Raw genomic sequence first — 19,178 nt, 5'->3', positions numbered from 1 at the left:
CCTATACATTAGCATCACTAAAATAATGTGCATGAAGTTTGCTGAGTAAAAGTGATGGATGATAAATCCCATAATGTAAAAATGCCTTTCATTTCAGGCCTGATGGTAACTCTGAATTTAACCAGGAATAAACAGAGATGATGGTTTTGCTGCTGGCCAGTAGACCACGCAGAAACTCCCAGTACTGACGTGCCATATTACATTACAGTTAGATGAAACAGCATTGGAGCACAGGTAAAAGAGGCACTGGAGCACAAAGAGAGCAGGATTACATGTCTATGGCCAAGAAAAAGGCTTTTGACAGTGCCCTGATAAGATTGCAAAGCCGGTATCAAGTCATGCTCTGCTTCACCCTGGATGACATTGCAAAAGGTGCCATTCTGTAGAATCGTTTTAAGTTCATGCATTCATCATTTAACCCCATGATGAAAACCATATTTGTTTTCCAAACTTCAAATTCAAAATACTGATGATAATACTTTGTCTAATGTGATGAACTCACAATATGTAAGTTCATATACATGGCACCTGAAAAATGAGCAAATTGGTTCTGATATCTTTGAGAGTATGTTGAGAAGATTTGTGACATCATGTCCTTCCTATAAAAAAGGTAATGTCATATACATAGCTATAAAGTACTAATGTAACACTGAAAAATCTCTCTTGGCCTTAAATACACATAAGAAACGAGTTTTTACTTTGTTGTGCTGGCAACAGCAATGAGGTGGTGACCCTGGTTTAAGCAGTACAGGGTACTACAGTAGAGTGCTTCTGTCCATGTATTGTTTGCTATCTGGTAATTAAAGGCAGGATCTCTCAGCTAGGTTGTCGAAGGTGTGTCAGCAGGAGTATCAGGCATTCAAGCCTTGCTCTATCTAGACACACAAGATTCACCATCAAAACTGAGAAATGAACATAAAAAAGGAAAGCTCAAGTAAACTACTCAAATAAACAGTTAAACATGGTCTAGACACAGGTTTGTCACTCCATAATTCAGTTTAGAAGCTTTCAAATGATCTTGTATTCATGTTAAGTTTGATTTAAGATGAGTTTACTCATATAATTAATTGTAAAAGACATGACATCCATATCGAAGAAGCTCAAAATAACCCCAGCAATATTTACTATATTCTCCATTTGAATGATTATTGTTTCCCAGTTAATGTGACTATTATGCTCTTCTAATGAAGATAAAACAAGTAGCAATGATGAGCACTCATTAAAAATTAAAAGCAACACTTTAATTGGATACAGGCAACAGTAGACCTCAGCATCTACTTTACAAATCGTATGGTTTATTAATTAGATGAGTTGTAGCTAGATTTAAAAAATAAATAATTTGCACTGAATACTAACTGCTAAAAGTGAATTAAATCCCAAGGAACTATGGATAACAAAAATATCTTTGTACAACATTTTAAACATTGCTACAGAATGAGGAGATCAGGGTGAAGACTGTCAGTCCTTTCCTTCCTAAGCCATCAGTCAAATAAGAGGATTATGTTGTATCATTAGCTCAATAATTTTGTAAAACCAAGTTTTTGGAGATGGCATGCAATTCATCTTTTCATTTATGACATTAGTCTACTAAATACCTGATTAGAGGCTAATAATCTTGCACTGCAGAGATAACACATAGCACCAATTTGGGTGGACAATGGCCCCACATCCCAACTAGAACAATGCATGCTGAATAATTAAAGAAGGAGACAGTTTGCCTTTGTTTTGAGTAAGAAAATGTGAGCACTGTTTTCCATTACAATAAACCTACTATTTATTGTTGTGCAGATGTATTTCACCTGTAAGACACATTGTGAAGACTGTTTAAGATTTAAACTATCTTGAGGTTTAAGACTACCATTGCGGCTAGCTTGGTGGGATGCAATCTTGCTAGATTATTTTGTCCAAAAAATAATACAGTGAACATTAAAAAAGCTAGTGCATCACAGTACTCTAACATTTAGCTCATTATCACATGCCTGGTTTAAGATAATGGTATAAGAGAAAAGGGAAACATCAAAAGATCATTTTAAATCTTATACTTGCAAAATAGAAGGAACTGAAACTTGAATTAGTTACATCTATGTGGGATTATTTTTCTTTGTTATTCTGTATTTTATAGCATACATAGCCAGTGGTAACCCAGAGTGATGACTCTCAATAGGATCTAGTTCTAGTTACTAGTGTCTCAGGTTCAGCTCTCATACACTATTAATTGGTGTATCACATCTCTCTTGTCCAACTCCAGCCTTGAACCAAACCAAACTCTTTTGGCTTACTTTGCTTTTGGGGCCTTTCTGTTTCTGTCAAGTGAATGTTGGTTTTGACTATGTAAAACAACTTGTTTGGAGTCAAATTAAACGTTGGAGTTTCTTCTACGTGCAGAAGCTCTGAAGACCTGAAGATCTGATCTATTTTATGGTATGTAAACTTTTTAAACTGTACTGTTTTTGCATGAAGCTCTGTAGTCACACTGTTTACCTTCTAATCGTGTCATTATGTCCCATAGTCTTTAAAATTTTGACAATATACAGACATGACATACCATGAAATAGTTACATCTGAAAATCAACACTTGTCTCTTTATCAAATAGCTCAATATTTTCAGGCCTGCATTTTACATACAGACAGTTCATATTTAAAAAAAAAAAAAAAAAATTCTCAGTTGTTTTTGAGATAAAATTAGAGTATCTCAGAGCACTATTGAAATAATCTTAAATGCTTTGTGTGTAAATTAGAAATGCTAAAAGATTCCTCTGTAACTACACACTCCTGAAGAAAAGACACAATCACCTTGGTTTATGTAAATAAATACAGAATAAATATGGAAGAACTTTTATCTCTACTTTTATGATAGTTGTGTGTAGTATTTGCTTTCCATTTAAAAAAAAATACAAAATGCTTCTGCCAAAGTTTGCATAAAAGTTTTTTTTCTACATTGCTTTGCTTGGTCTACCTCGTTTTCAAGGTCTTTTCTAATCTTTCTACTGTGCAAATGTAATTGATGCCATTTAGCTACAATCAATTAATGTAAACCTTATTATTACAATGACAGGCTTTTGAAATGCATCCCTGCCTTGTTGATGGAATTAGGTCATCCATTTTAATTATTAAAATCCCCCTTGAGGCCAAATTATCACAAGATACTAGGTTCGTTGTGCAACTATACCCGAGACGGTTGGGTGGAAAAGTAGGTGTAAATTAAATATGGGATAAAAAGTACAGTTCCTCTAATTCAGCGTTAATTAAAAGTGACAAACATTTCAGTTTACTAAGTACAGGTGTATTAATATGTTAATGTGCTAATGAGGGAGGACCTTCTAAAATGTAAAATTTTTAATGCCTTTTTCAGGTAAATAACCTACTAATACAAGATACTGTGTAATATTCTGGGGTGTTTTAGAGACCAAACTCTTAGAAACATAAAAGTTAGAGAAACATTTTTAAGGGTTCTTCAAGGGTTCATTGGATAGTTAATGGTTCTTAGCTTCCAAAAATTATCTTCCTCCTAGGAAGCCTGGTCTGAAAGGATCTGTTGTATCGTTCTACATACAACTTTTAATGGTTACTCCAGAAAGACGACTTACAACTTAGGTTACATCTGCTAAATTTATTCAAAATCATTCAATTGTGTGTTCATAGGACAGCATGGTGGTGTTTACATAAAACGGGTAGCATTGCGAACTCACAGCACCAGGGTCCCTGATTCGATCCTAAGCTTGGGTTACTGTCTGTGCACAGTTCTTCTCCTGTTTACATGAGATTGCTCCTGGTTTCTGGTTTCCTCCCACTGTATATAAAAATACAGATAGGTGGATTGGTTATTGTGTATGTGTGTGAATGGTGCCCTGTGATGGACTGGTGTCCCATCTGGGGTGAATTCTCCTGCCTTGTGACCAGTCTTTCTGGAACTGGCTCTGAACCGACCGCAGCCCTAAAATAGTAATAAAGTTGTTACTGAAGATGAATGAATGAATGAATGAATGTATCTTAATTGTAATGTGTACTTAATATGTACTTTATGTGTACTTCTTCATTGTATCAACTTCCACTTTTCTCCTCTGTGTCTCATAGAGTGGAAAATAATATATTTCTCAAATATGAAGCGTGGAAAGTCCCGTGGCTCTAAGGAGGATGGGAAAGGTAAGAGATAAATGTTTCACTTCATTCCATCAGTCATAAAAGGATGCTTCTTTGGTCTTATTTTCATTTCATGTTACAAATGCAAGTAAACTAAAAAGTTAATATCAAAAAAGTGATTATTACAATAACCCATGGATGACTGTTGGTATTCTAAGATGAGCCAGCCATCCTGGAGACAGAGGACTTGGACAGAAGGTTTGGCAAAGGACCAGACCCTGACACCATTTCCCTAGCCTCTGTCACTGCTGTAACAACTAATGTTTCTAACAAAAGGTGAGCATGCATCTAAACACAAAATATTATACATTGCATTAAGATGGTGAAGTGTAACAAATATGCACATTATTTATTTTAATTTTATTTCAGATCAAAGCCTGACATCAAAATTGAACCTAGTGCTGGAAGACTGATGGATTTCCAAGTATGTTAAATAGCATACATATCTATCAATAATACTTTTCCCAATTACACCAACTGTAGACATAAATTCAATTCACAAGGTGGATTAAATGATTTAAGATTAAAAAACAAATGTATCAGTAAATGTCAACCGAAATTGAATTTCACCATATCCACTGAATTATCTTGAGTAAAACTGAACTGTAGGACTCCTTAAATATTAAATCCTTAATCTTTAAAATCATGCATGAAAATTTCACCTATGTAGGTCAGTGTTACAGTTATTGAGGCCCGACAACTAGTGGGCTTGAACATGGATCCAGTGGTTTGTGTTGAAATTGGCGATGAGAAGAAGTACACTTCAATGAAAGAATCGACCAACTGCCCTTACTACAATGAGGTAATATTGACCACCATGGATATGAACATATTTTTGAGGGACCTTGCTAAATCCCTCACTGTAGGGTTCTACATACAACATTTACAGGTTCCTGTAAAGGTTGTTGACATACTAAAATACTGTATCACACTAATATATTTACGTGCTTTCATTTCAATAGAATAACTCAACATTTTCAATTTACACAATTTTGATGATTGTTTGTGCCCTCACATTTTTTAGTACTTTGTCTTCGAGTTCCATGTTCCTCCCGATGTTATGTTTGACAAGATCCTGAGGGTGTCAGTAAGTTCTCTTTTAAAGCTACACAAGATAATTCTTAATCATCCTTTTTCAGCTATAGAAAGAGCGCCTTTCTTCACCATAATATATATTCTTTATAGGTAATCCACTCTAAAAATCTTCTGCGAAGTGGAACAATGGTTGGTGCCTTCAAGATGGATGTAGGAACAGTTTATTCACAGCCTGGTAACAAGCAAATACCTCTTCCATTCTACCTAAGCTGAATATTTTATTCTACAGTGAGAGTAAAAGCATTTCTCATAGTGTACCTGTTGCAGCTGCACAATCTTTGCAAGAGAAGAGTCGGCTAGAAAGTTAGTAAAAGGTTCCCTCTTTCACAGACCACCAGTTCTACCACAAATGGGCTGTTTTATGTGATCCTGATGACATTACTGCAGGGTGTAAAGGCTATGTCAAATGTGACATTGCTGTAGTTACAAAAGGTGACAACATCAAAACTCCACACAAGGCCAATGAAACTGATGAGGATGACATTGAGGGGTATAAAGAAAATCTACTCTATCATGCAAAAATTGCCTTCATTAGTTAAAACAAAATGATATTTAAGTTATATGTTATTCTTTGTTATAGGAATCTTCTGTTGCCAGAAGGTGTTCCAGCTGACCGTCAATGGGCCAGATTCTATGTGAAAATCTACAGAGCTGAAGGCTTGCCTAAGATGAACACCAGCATTATGGCCAATGTGAAAAAGGCGTTTATTGGTGAGAATAAAGACCTGGTAGACCCATACGTTCAGGTGCTATTTGCTGGACAAAAGGTGAGATTTTTTAGCTGGTTAACATTCATTTGTCAACACTCACACTTTAGTATGGCATTTTAAATATAGCCTCTTTCTTATGATGTGTAGGGAAAAACTTCTATCCAGAAAAGCTGCTATGAACCTATCTGGAATGAGCAGATCATTTTCACTGAACAATTTCCACCACTGTGCAAACGCATAAAGGTTCAAATTCGTGATGCAGACAAAGTGAATGATGTGGCTATTGGAACACATTTCATTGACCTACGAAAGATCTCAAATGATGGCGATAAAGGTCAATATTAGGTCATATTTTGTTGCTATATTTTAATATTGTAGCCTTTTATATAATGTAATATCAGATTTAAATTTATGGATTCATCCTTTCTTACCAGGCTTTCTCCCAACTCTGGGGCCGGCCTGGGTGAACATGTATGGTTCAACGCGGAGTTACACCCTCATGGACGAGTATCAGGATCTGAATGAGGGACTTGGAGAGGGAGTTTCCTTTCGGGCCCGGCTGCTGATCAGCCTGGCTGTGGAGATTCTGGACACATCCTCTCCAGAGATAACAAGCTCTCCTGAGGTCCAAGTGGAAGGAGTACCCAACATTTCGGAGGTAAGTGATCCAAAGATAGGAAAGGTCATTACTGGGCAATTACTGTGATTTATTAATGCTCTTATTTTTAATTAATATTCCACATTATTCATTTAGAACATTCTTTGTTAGTGAGACTATCTTCACCATAGTAGGATAGAGACGCTTTGCTTAAGTGTTAACATTTATATAGATTAAGCATTTAATTACATTTTTACAGTAATAGTATAATTTTTACATATAGTAATAGTATAACTCAAGACAAAACTTTATATCATATGTGCTGCTGCTCTTTAAGTCAAAGGTGGTTGCTTTTGAACCTGAATGAAGATCATATTGGTTGATACTGTCTGGTTTTCAGAAAATTGCTAGAAAGAATTAGGTTTATTTTAAATATATTGCAATATAATTACAATATAATAGAATGTAACTATAATTCTGTGCACACACTAGCTTTATTAAGCCTAGATATGAATAGATGTTTTCATAGGTTTGGGTATGGCATATCCAAATTGTATCTATTTAAGTGTATACTTTTATTATATGTTCAGTTTTCTGTAAAATAGTACAGAAAAATTATGGGAAGTTAAAAAATACCAGAAGAACAGGTATATTTATGTGTTCTGTCTCTGTGTCCCTAAATCTAGAATGCAACTGGAAAAATTGAGGAATTTTTTTTGTTTGGAGCATTTTTAGAAGCAACTATGATTGACAGAAAGATTGGTGACAAACCCATTAACTTTGAAGTTACAATAGGTAACATGAAAAATCAACATTTACCATCCTATATTTATCCAAAGAAGCTGAAGGCCTAACATTAATAAATTGTCAACTTTATACTAGGAAATTATGGTAGTGATGTTGATATCCCTACCAAACCAAGAACAAAGAAATCAAAGAAAGGGGATGGTGATGAAGAGTCCGAACTTATCCAAGCCTCAAGTGATGAAGAGGTGGCTGATGATGGAGAACTGTCATCAGTGTCCACCACTCCACCAATGAAACCAGTTATCACTGACAGGTATGTGAACATCTCTATCGAAGTCAACATTGCAGTTACTGTTATTGTTGGTCATTTTCAATTCATCCCACAGGAACTACTTTCACCTTCCATATTTTGAGAGAAAGCCCTGTATTTATATTAAGAGCTGGTGGCAAGACCAGAGAAGAAGACTATATAATGCCAACATAATAGACCACATTGCAGATAAGTTGGTAGGTGACATATTTTAAATATTCTAATACATTTTTGATGAATAGATGTCCAAAACGGATTCTGATATTGTTTTATTACCTTAAAGGAAGAAGGACTGAATGATGTTCAGGAGATAATTAAAACGGAGAAAGCTTTTCCTGAGCGTAGGCTCAGAGGAGTTCTAGAAGAACTGAGCAATGGCTGCAGGTTTGAAAAGTTTACCCCATACCTTCTAGAGCTGGGTTCCCCAAATCTTGTCCTGGATGGCTGGAGTAGAAAACAGAAATTTCTACTCCAAAGGGAAGTTTGTCTCTACAGAAATTTCTCTCTACAAAGGGCTGATTCAGTGCACTAGGTAAATACTGTACCAGACTTAGAACAGTACATTAGAGCAGGGAAAGCAGCGAACTATGCCAGCCATCCATGACTATTTGGCCAGCCTGGTTTAACAAAACACACTGCATCAAATAAGTTTCTCATTATTCAATGGTGTTATTATATACACTCAAGAACTAAAACAACTTCTCTTTTAGCAACTTTCTAACACTGGCAAACAAGGACCAAAGCCAGACAGGGCTCACAAAATTGGATCGAGAAAAGCTGAAATTATGCATGTGGGAGCTGGTATGGTTCTCAAAGAAGCCACAAAATTCACAAGCTTCAAATATAGTTAAGATGTTGTATGTTGTGATTTTTTTTAATAAACTGTTGAATCATGTATTTAGGAAACTATGGGCCAACAAGCAAAATCGATGCGATCTCAGGTGAAAAAAAAAACTGTCAAGGATAAAGTCAAATTGGCACAAAACTTCCTCCAGAAATTGAGATTCTTGTCTGATGAGGTAATGTTGACAAACTACTACAAATAGTTCCTTGACCTATTTGCCTATGCTATTTGATAGTCTAAAAATGGAAACCAATACAATATGTAAAATTGGATTTATTGCAGCCTCAACACAGTGTTCCAGATGTTTACATATGGATGTTCAGCAATGGAAAACGCATTGCATATGCTAGAGTGCCCTCCAAAGACCTCCTTTTCTCTAATGTGGAGGAGGAGATTGGGAAAGACTGTGCAAAAGTCAAGACCATTTTCTTCAAGGTGAGATTAAATCCAGTAAAGCACTAATTTCCTACATACTCAAAAACTCAGACTAGATTGTGAATGAAACATCCTATTACCCTTTCTAAAATTATTTATTATTTATTTATTATATTCTAAATATTTCTCTATCGATTTCTCTAGCTCCCAGGTAAAAAAAGCTTTGGACCAGCAGGCTGGACTGTCCAAGCCAAGACTGAAATGTACCTCTGGCTGGGTTTAAACAAGCAGCGCAAAGACTTCCTGAGTGGACTACCAAATGGATTTGAGGAGAACAAGGCTGTCAAAGGCCCAGGAATGCACTCATCTCCACCAATCAGCTTGATCTACACTAGTAAACAGAATTTATTTGGCTAACAACATAAATGAAAAGTTAAGTCAGATGTAATTGCATCTATAATCTAACTATTTGAAATTGCTTCTAACAGTGAAGCAAGTCTTCCAGCTGAGAGTACACATGTACCAGGCAAGGAGCCTGTTTGCTGCAGATAGCACAGGTCTTTCAGACCCCTTTGCTAGAGTCTTTTTTTCAACTCACAGCCAGGTCACAGAGGTAAGTGTTTCCTCTTTATAATACAACTTTTTTTTTTTACCTTCAACTTAAACAATTAGCCCATTCACCCAATTCAAATAAAATCATGTGGTTCCCTTCTGTCAGATTGTGAACGAGACCCTCTGCCCCACATGGGATCAACTTCTAGTATTTGATAATGTTGAATTGTATGGTGAGGCTAGTGAGCTGAGGGATGACCCTCCTATTATTGTCATCGAGATCTATGACCAAGACAGTATGGTAAGCAATAAATGCTTTAACATTTTGGTAGCATGCTCTAAAGCAAGTCAGTGCTGACAATGCACATTTTGATCTAATTGTAGGGCAAAGCTGATTTTATGGGAAGGACATTTGCAAAGCCAACAACTAAAATGTCAGATGAGCATTATGGGCCACCAAGATTCCCTCCTCAGCTAGAGTACTACCAGGTGTACCGTGGAAACTGCACCGCTGGTGAAATGCTTGCAGCTTTTGAACTCCTGCAGGTGATAAAACTATAGTGATATATACATATATATACATATATGTATAGTGATATATATATATATATATATATATATATATATATATATATATATATATAATTTTTAAAATTGTATTAATGCAATTGAAGGTAATTCAAATAAAATAAAATTTTCTACAAATATTTTAGATTGGGCCAGGTGGAAAGGCTGATCTCCCCCCCATAGATGGACCCACAGATATGGACCGTGGTCCAATTCTTCCTGTTCCCATTGGTATTAGGCCAGTCCTGAGCAAATACCGCATTGAGGTGAAAAGCTCTCTTCTACATGCAAACCTAAGTGATGCTAAAAATACAGTATATTTCAAAGTCAAAGCATTAATAATGAGTTAGTTTTTCTCCAGGTTTTATTCTGGGGCCTGAGGGACCTGAAGCGAGTAAACCTTTCCCAAGTTGACAGACCACGTGTGGACATAGAATGCGCTGGAAAGGGGATACAGTCAGCTCTCATTCCTAACTACAACAAAAATCCCAATTTTAGCACACTGGTCAAATGGTTTGAAGTGGTGGGTTTCAACTGACATGTGAATTCCAAAACTGTATAAAACTGTTATTTAAAGATGATTGCTTACATGATGGAGAGATGGTACTCCAGTCCTGGAAGCCAGTGTCCTAAAAAAGAAAAAAAAGTTTATTATTTCCTATTCCCAACACACCTGATCCCAACTCATTAGCTAATCAACAAGCCCTCTGTACGTTGGATCAAATGTGTTAGAAGGAGGTCAAACTTGTGCACTTGTCTCTAGCACTAAAGTTGAGGATCCCTCTCTACATCATTCCAATTTATAAATAACATACAATACTACAACCAGAAGAATAACAACATTATGATTTACTAGGACCTGCCAGAGAATGAGCTTCTTCATCCTCCTCTGAATATTCGAGTTGTGGACTGCAGAGCTTTTGGCCGTTATACGCTGGTTGGCTCCCATGCAGTCACCACATTGCGCAAATTCATCTACAGAGCACCAGACAAGAGTGTCAACAGCTGGTCTGCTATGGGTGGGTACACGATCAATGTTTGAATAATTATATTGTAAAATACTTGACTAAAGTGGAGTATACTACAGTCTAGACCATGACCTTTCCCTGTAACAAAAAAAAATAAAAGCAATCTAATCCTATTAAAAGGAAAGCTGGTAAGAAACACTTTCCACTTTGATACAGAGAAATGGCAATCAAAAAATTGGAACAATTAGCATTCTGTTTCACAGAGTATATTAAAGTGTGTGAAAGTACTACATATTTCAAAGTAAAAAAAAAAAAGAAAAGAAGAAATACTCTCTGGCATTCTGTATTTGACCAACAGAGGAAATTGTGATCCACACTGAACCCGAACCTACAGTGAAAAAGATGGAGACAATGGTCAAACTTGACTCAGTATGTACCACAAACATGTACTTTTGCTTTTAATTTTCCCAAACATGCCTTTTCTGAAAGCAGGACGCTTTTACCTTGCAAAATTGCAATAATTTTTGTTTTGCCCCAATAGGCGTCCGATGCAGTTGTTAAGGTTGATATGGTAAGTATGTACCACTTTATATGTGGTAGGTTTCTGGTCTTGCTCAGACAACATGCCTTGCCATATTGTTCTATAAAGACATCCAGACACTGAAAAAAACTTGAAAGAACTTGATTAAAATATTCCCAATGTCAATTGATAATTCCAAGTCTGAACTATAAAAACTTAAAACTTTAAACTGGACTTCAGAGCAATGAAATTGTTCATTTCCTTCTTCTCCAATGGTTTGATCAAGTAAAACGGTCAAGTAAATCGTAAAGCGTTCAGCATAGTCTCCTCTTAATCATAGCCTGATGATGACAAGGAAGGAAAGGGAAAGAAGAAGAAGAAGAAAGGGGAAGAGGTTGAGGAAGAACAGCTAGATGAAAGCATGCTAGATTGGTGGTCCAAATACTTTGCATCAATCGAAACACTCATGGAGGTAAGAGACAAATTTTATACTCTTAAAACAGAATTGTAGAAGATCTAAGTAGTGTCTTTAGAAACATAATTAACATTAATTTATAGTTAGAATGTTAATATAAGTAACATGTTTCTTATTATGAAGAACATAAAAGCACAAGAGGCTGAAAAGGCAGAGGCAGAGGACAGAGAGGACATGGATGCAGATGGGGCAGGTAAAGACAGCAATATGACTCATGCCACAGATAGCCAAAAAAAAATAACTCCAAAATTAACTCTGAAAACTACAGAGAAGTGAGGGGGTAAATGTAGTCATTATGTGACATCATTAATAGATCATACTCTAGGTATGATACTACAGGTTCTGTTATGTGCCTATATAAATTCTCCCATTTGAACTGCTAAAATGTTGTTTTTTATTCTAATGTTAATTTTAATGTAAATTGCTCTTTTAAACACAAATATAAAATGTGTGTAGCATGTTAATTTATAGATGACTAGTTCTACCAGTATTCCAAATACATTTGAATAAAATTGTAGTTAATACTTAAAAATAGCTAAGTACAATGCTCCAATTATAGCCTTTTATTTTCAGAAGTTTGTAATTTGTTTGAGCATGTGCATGCTAGTAAATTGTCTATGTCTCATTGAGGAAAATATATAAAGTATGGCAACTTGCATTAAGAATTCATGTCTTACATGTGTGCACCCCTGGACTCCTTTCCCTTGCTCACCTATGAACAGATATCAAACCTGACTCTAATGTGAAAGGAAACAAGAAGAGAAAAGGAAAAGGCAAGGATAAGAACAAAACAGCACCAGGAGAGGGCTTAGCTGACAGGAAAAGGCCTAAAATTGAGGAACTGAAGGTAAATATTGCTATAAGTTTTTGTTGTTTTGTTTTACTTTATTTTGCTAGACACAAAAAATGAGACCACAGAAAGATTATTTTGGTGACAGTGATGAGTAATTTGCTCTCATGTTTATCATTAAATAGTTGTGGACAGTATATTTGGGGGTTTTTTCCAACAGGTATTCAACAGAGAGCTAGAGAGTGAATTTGATCACTTTGAAGACTGGCTCCACACTTTTAATCTTTATCGAGGAAAGAGTGGTGATGATGATGATGAAAATGTAATGGATGAGGACAGACTTGTTGGCAAATTCAAAGTAAGCCCCTCAATCAAATAATAGGAAATAATCTTTGCTGCATTTCTACTAAATCGATCTAACTGTCAGGAGTTTGGTTTTTGTGTTTTGTTTTCTTATTGCAGGGCTCCTTGTGTATGTACAAAGTGTCAGATGAGCTGTATAGAGAAATGGGAATTGATCCCAACATGGGCACTTTCCAGAACATTCCACACAATGACCCAATCAATGTTTTAGTTCGAGTCTATGTCATAAGGGTATGTACAGCCAGATATAAGAGTACATATGTATGTTAAGATGTCTTAATGTATATGTGAAATCCTAACTGATACTAAATTTGTCACAGGCTACTGATCTGCACCCTGCAGATATAAACGGGAAAGCAGATCCATACGTTTCAATTAAACTGGGAAAGTCAGAGGTCAAAGACAAAGAAAACTACATCTCTAAACAACTTAATCCTATCTTTGGAAAGTATGTTTATAGGAAGTTAATGCTGATAGAGAAGAAACAAGCTTCTTAAAAAAAAAAAAAATTCATTAATAAGTGTTTGTACATATGGCTAGATTTAAAAAAAATATGCTGGAAAATATGCTATTAACTAAAATCCATTTCCCTAATTCTCCTAGATCATTTGACATTGATGCTACATTCCCTATGGATTCCACCCTCACTGTGTCCATCTATGACTGGGATTTGGTTGGCACTGATGACTTGATTGGGGAGACAAAAATTGATTTGGAGAACCGTTATTACAGCAAGCACAGGGCTACATGTGGTATTGCTTCAAGCTATGCAATGTATGTGCTTTTCTGACAGGAAATATATATATATATGAATTAATTTGCAGTCTAGCCTAGCATTGTACATGTTACAGGGATAATATTTAGTCAGTCATCCAACAAAACTCTATGGTTGTGTATTTTTTTCTTGTCTCATTTTATCCATTTGTGTTTGACAGCCATGGTTACAATGTTTGGAGAGACCCAATGAAGCCAACACAAATCCTAGCAAAACTTTGCAAGGATGGCAAATTAGATCCACCCCAGTATGGCCCTGGAGGAAGAGTGAAGGTGGCAAACAGAGTTTATACAGGCCCAACTGAAATTATGGATGAAAATGGTATGCACCTATTTTACAAAATAATCAGATTTTAAGGTAAGGTTGTCTGCCTTCATGTAACATGAAATTTCCTATATTCAAATACATATATTTGATTCTATTTTAACCCTTAATAACCGCTAGGGGTGATGAATATCACCTAGATACTTTGAGTATACACACATGTGTGCTGAGACCTTCACATGCAGTCTTTCAGCACATGCATGCTGTGAGACAGTGATGTATGACATAGTTTTTGCCTAAATACGACTCTTGTACTGCCATCTTTCCCTTTCTTCTTCTTAGCTCATAGACATCAAACCTAATGTATACATTATAGAGCTGTGTAACATATTGTGACTACAGTGAGAGGTACAAGTACCCTGTTCTCCAACTCTCACAATAGGTGCCTACAAGCTCCTATCATCTCATTATAATCTCTTTTGTTTCATTTGCATACTTTAGTTGGGGTGAGTCTAATTTGCATGCTTTTGGGTTTCCTCATAACCTTGCAAGCCTTGCCACTAACCAAGCAGCCTGCAAGTTGGCTTTAAATTGTTCTGTATGGCTTAGATTTTCCACATCACCTGCCATCTAGTGACCTGTGGGTTCAGAGGTATAACCTCGTCATATCACTTCCTTCACTAGTGAGATTAAGTTAACTGGAATCCACTAACATTCACCCTGGAACCCTGGTTGCCCTCATCTCAGCAAGAGGTGCTTGAGGTCTAGCTTCCTGGGGACACAAGGCCTTTCTCCCAAAAATGGCCTGCTTGAGAGCAATGCTCTATCAGGGAGTCAACACAGACTCTCCTTTTACTGGCTAGGTAGTATTGTGGTGGTACAGGGGCACATAGTGTGTGTTGAGCCTTGGTTTGAGATCAGAACATATCAACCAGCTGGAACTGAGGGCAGTCTTTGCCAAGCACTGGTCCCTTATAAACAACACTGTGGCAAACAGATACATTCACCAGGGAAGCACAAGAGCTGATGGTTGATTCAACTTAAGGTGTTTGTACCCATGGTTAGCGCAATGACAGGCACTCAAGACAGCGCATACACCCAGGAAAGTGGGATCTGCACTCAGAAGTGGTGTTCCAGATATGGGAACAGTTTGGCAAAAACCTCTCCTGATCCCAGATCTACTCATTGTTGACTGTGATTCTCCCTGTGAAAGAATGACTGGCTTCAACTTCTACTATATGACCAAGTCTCCATCTATGCTAAAGGTGTATAGAAGCCATTACAGTGCATAAACATAAATATAGTACAACATTTCTAAATTCCAATCAGTCCTATGGTGGTTTTTCATTACATTGTGGCATATGTTATCCAGGTGAAATTCACAGCCATAGGCAGGGTGGGAGATGAAATAGAAGGCTAGTTACATACATAACTGTGGTTCTATAAACACAAGGTATCCTCCAGGGATTTTTTGTCATTTGGGAACCAGTGCCGATCCAACAGGGGCTTGGTGAGGAGGTTTCAGGGAAAGACATCACTTTGTGACTTTGTTGGCAGCTATCCAGTATGCATAAAACAGTGCATAACAGGTGTTTTATCCAATTCTGTGTAAACAGAGACAGCATAAACAAAGGAAATAAATCATTTCAGGATATTGACTTTGTGGTCTTATATCTAGACATCTAGAAATGTAAAAGTGGGCAACACATCAACCATATGACTAGTCGTAGATGTAATCAGGTTCAATTGAGCAGAAGTAATACCTGACGCAGCCGTTGAAAATAAGAACAATCGCTAAACCAGTCAATTAGAAAATTTGCTCTGCATCCAGTTGCGATGCCCATTCATCAAACTGTGAAATGATGAAATCTCAAACCAAGTGAGTCAAAGTGTCTTCTTACATGTTAATCATGGTTCTTAGGTCCCAATTAAGACAAACATGTGAAAATACTATTTACTGTTGCATAATGAGAATCATTTCTGACAGGGCTCAAAAAACAGACAGATGAGCACCTTGCTCTAGCAGTTCTTAATCACTGGGAGGACATTCCACGAGTGGGCTGCAAACTTATCCATGAGCATGTAGAAACAAGACCTCTCCTAAACCCTGATAAACCCGGGATTGAGCAGGTCAGTGGTCTATCTCTGAAAATCTAACTCAGTGATAATTACAATGCCTGAAATTGTGTAACTAAACTACAACAATGGTTCTGTAAATAAATCGCATCAGAATATTAACACTTGGTTGACTTAACCTAATTCTCAAAGTAAATTGTCATTAAGTCTTAATCAAACCATTCTATTTGACCTATTTTTTGTGTAGGGGAGAATTGAAATGTGGGTGGACATGTTCCCAAAAGACATGCCTGCACCTGGACCCCCTCTTGATATTTCACCACGCAAAGCAAAGAAGTAGGGTCCTTTCATAAACACTATTTTGGCTCATATAATCCACATGTAAAAGTTATAAATGAATGTCAGCTGATACATGACTGAAACTTTTAAGTGTTATTTTCTTAATGGCAGGTTTGAACTCAGGGTAATCATCTGGAATACAGATGAGGTTGTCCTGGAAGACGATGATATATTCACAGGGGAAAAGTCCAGTGATATTTTTGTGAGAGGGTAAAATGCCTTTGTTGTTAATTATGATCACCACATAACATGACTGTTTTTGCTAGTTATGTCCATGTCAAGTTCAACTTTTTTTGTGCTTCTCAGATGGCTTAAAGGACAACAAGAAGACAAACAAGACACAGATGTCCATTACCACTCCCTAACAGGGGAAGGAAATTTCAACTGGCGCTTCATTTACCCCTTTGACTATTTAATGGCTGAAGAGAAAATTGTCATCTCAAAGAAGGAATCCATGTTTTCCTGGGACGAGACCGAGTACAAGATCCCTGCCCGTCTGAACCTGCAAGTTTGGGATGCAGACCATTTCTCTGCAGATGACTTCCTGGGTGAGATATTCAATTGCTTTGTAAATTCACTTTCTGACTAATGTATGCACATTTTTAAGACTCAATGTCATGTCTTTACATGAGTACTTTGGTTCTCATTCAGGTGCAATTGAACTAGACCTAAACAGATTTCCTCGTGGTGCAAAAACTGCAAAACAGTGCACCCTCGACATGATTCTTAATGAACAAGACATGCCAATGGTCAACATCTTCAAGCAGAAAAGAATCAAGGGCTGGTGGCCATTTATAGCCAGGGATGAAAATGATGAGATGGAAATCACGGTACATGAAGACAACACAATTCATAAACTACAACTATCACTCATTAAATGTAAACAGCACATACTTGATGACTTTATCCATCTTTTAGGGGAAAGTAGAGGCAGAGCTCCACCTCCTGACAAGCGAAGAAGCTGAAAAAAGTCCTGTTGGTGAAGGACGGAATGAGCCAGAGCCTCTAGAGAAACCCAAGTAAGAGCTGATAAAACTATCAAAAATGCAGACTTCTGTCTCTTTTTTATGATTAATACAACAATACAGCAATTAATGTTATTGAGAAAGGATGAGGATGAGGTTTTCTTGTATAGAGGATTTCATGTGTATTTTGACTGTTATAGGAAATCAGAAACCAGTACATGGCATCTCAAAGTGGTTTTGTGTTACTTTTCTGGGAAATAGAATAGCACAGAACAAAGACATGTTGTAGCTGATTAACATAAACATTTTAAACCTTTCTAACTACAAGAACTCCACTGCACAGGGACAACATTTTCTCAGTCTATGCACAGTACATGAAGCCTTATAAAACATAAAGCATACGCTCTAGACACATATGTCTTCTACATTTAAGATCCGCTGCCTGAGTACAGGCCAGTACAGGGCCTGAACTGTAGGAGGTGTTTCTCTTTCTGCGAGGACTCCCAAAATAAACATTTGTGATTAAATTTGTGCTCTAAATGCATGGAAACACTATTCACAGACACAGAAGGAAATTCCCCTCAATAAGCAAAAAATTGGTGTAAGTAAAAGATCACGGTAAACAATTATACAAATATTACTTTTAAATAGACATAAAAATAGAAAATGTAATCTTTTTAACACGGGAAACGGATACAAGTTACTTCAGAGACACTTAAGAAATGATCGTTTCTGCATCCAAAGTCCGGATTTGTTCCAACTTCCTTTGTATGGTAAGTAGTGCTCTAAGAATAATGGTTATAGTGTAACTATAACCATTGTATGAAAATTGACATTTTGCTGATTTTATGTCCCATATCAAATATGCCACAAATGCTTTGAATATTTTCTCTTAAATATCTGCTATCATTAATGTAACATAGTATACTATTGCTGTGAACATATTGCATTAATCAGTTTTATTATACTCTAGATACATGTAGATGAGTTTGATGCCAAAACTGTACTATCAAAAAAATTACCTAAATTAAAAGTTAACAAGCATTCATGCAAATAGAGGAAAAGGACCATGCCAAATATGACCTATATTGCTAAATAGCACTTGCGTTATACTACCACATTTTACTAAAACAATTGATTTTTTCACTGTGTTTCTTTTCTTAAGTATGTTTCCTAACAGTCCTTAACATTTGCTGATTAACCTTTTTGTTTTACAGTCGCCCTGACACAACGTTCCTGTGGTTCATCAGTCCACTCAAAGCAATCCGATATCTCGTCTGCAACAACTACAAATGGTTGATCATCAAAATAGTGGTGGCTTTGCTGTTGTTAGCAATGCTGGGCTTATTCCTTTACAGCATGCCTGGGTATATGGTGAAAAAGCTACTTGGTGCCTAAATGGCCGTTCTATTATTTATAACAACTAATTTTACACTGGCATCATCTTAGATGCAGTAGCTTCAGTCTTTTTAAGAAGCAGTGATATACAAACTCTCTTTGAAATAACAAAAGCATGTTTGCATACTGTTTGATCAAAACCATATTTCCACGCTTCAGTAATAGTAACAAAATTGACATTTATTACATTTATGTGATTGCATTTAAGAGATTTTCTTTGCTTTGGCATAGGTTTCGCTAATAAGATGAGGAAAATGGTAAAATACTTTTATATGTATGGTATGTGTATTTGAGAATTGGTGTCCCC

The 19,178-nt window shown here is 36.5% G+C and overlaps 1 protein-coding gene across 1 annotated transcript; it reads left to right on the top strand.

Annotated features, from left to right (window-relative positions):
• The first annotated feature begins 3,714 nt into the window (after positions 1–3,714).
• LOC128612966 (otoferlin) lies at positions 3,715–18,963 on the top strand. Its single transcript, XM_053633460.1, has 41 exons — positions 3,715–4,143; positions 4,299–4,416; positions 4,510–4,564; positions 4,811–4,942; positions 5,165–5,227; positions 5,326–5,410; positions 5,566–5,725; positions 5,816–6,002; positions 6,093–6,279; positions 6,380–6,603; positions 7,230–7,338; positions 7,426–7,603; positions 7,677–7,797; positions 7,884–7,984; positions 8,311–8,401; positions 8,503–8,619; positions 8,727–8,879; positions 9,024–9,213; positions 9,308–9,432; positions 9,538–9,672; positions 9,756–9,917; positions 10,085–10,204; positions 10,300–10,461; positions 10,795–10,957; positions 11,265–11,335; positions 11,448–11,477; positions 11,767–11,898; positions 12,025–12,094; positions 12,624–12,748; positions 12,912–13,049; positions 13,154–13,285; positions 13,375–13,502; positions 13,658–13,828; positions 13,990–14,150; positions 16,081–16,223; positions 16,417–16,505; positions 16,620–16,718; positions 16,815–17,056; positions 17,160–17,338; positions 17,427–17,527; positions 18,691–18,963. The coding sequence occupies exons 1-41, from the start codon at positions 3,984–3,986 to the stop codon at positions 18,869–18,871; spliced, it is 5,490 nt and encodes a 1,829-aa protein (XP_053489435.1). The 5' UTR covers positions 3,715–3,983; the 3' UTR covers positions 18,872–18,963.
• Positions 18,964–19,178: the final 215 nt, after the last annotated feature.

The sequence above is a fragment of the Ictalurus furcatus genome, chromosome 9 (assembly GCF_023375685.1).
Source record: "Ictalurus furcatus strain D&B chromosome 9, Billie_1.0, whole genome shotgun sequence".
NCBI lineage: Eukaryota > Metazoa > Chordata > Actinopteri > Siluriformes > Ictaluridae > Ictalurus > Ictalurus furcatus.
The sequence above is the reverse complement of the archived record's forward strand: the minus strand, read 5'-3'. Positions and strand labels throughout refer to the sequence as shown.

Coding starts and splice junctions, on each gene's coding strand:
- LOC128612966 (XM_053633460.1), top strand. CDS start 3,984: ATGTATCTTAATTGTAATGTGTACTTAATATGTACTTTATGTGTACTT. Junction 10,958..11,264: donor CAACAGCTGGTCTGCTATGG/GTGGGTACACGA, acceptor TTTGACCAACAG/AGGAAATTGTGATCCACACT. Junction 16,224..16,416: donor ATAAACCCGGGATTGAGCAG/GTCAGTGGTCTA, acceptor TTTTTTGTGTAG/GGGAGAATTGAAATGTGGGT.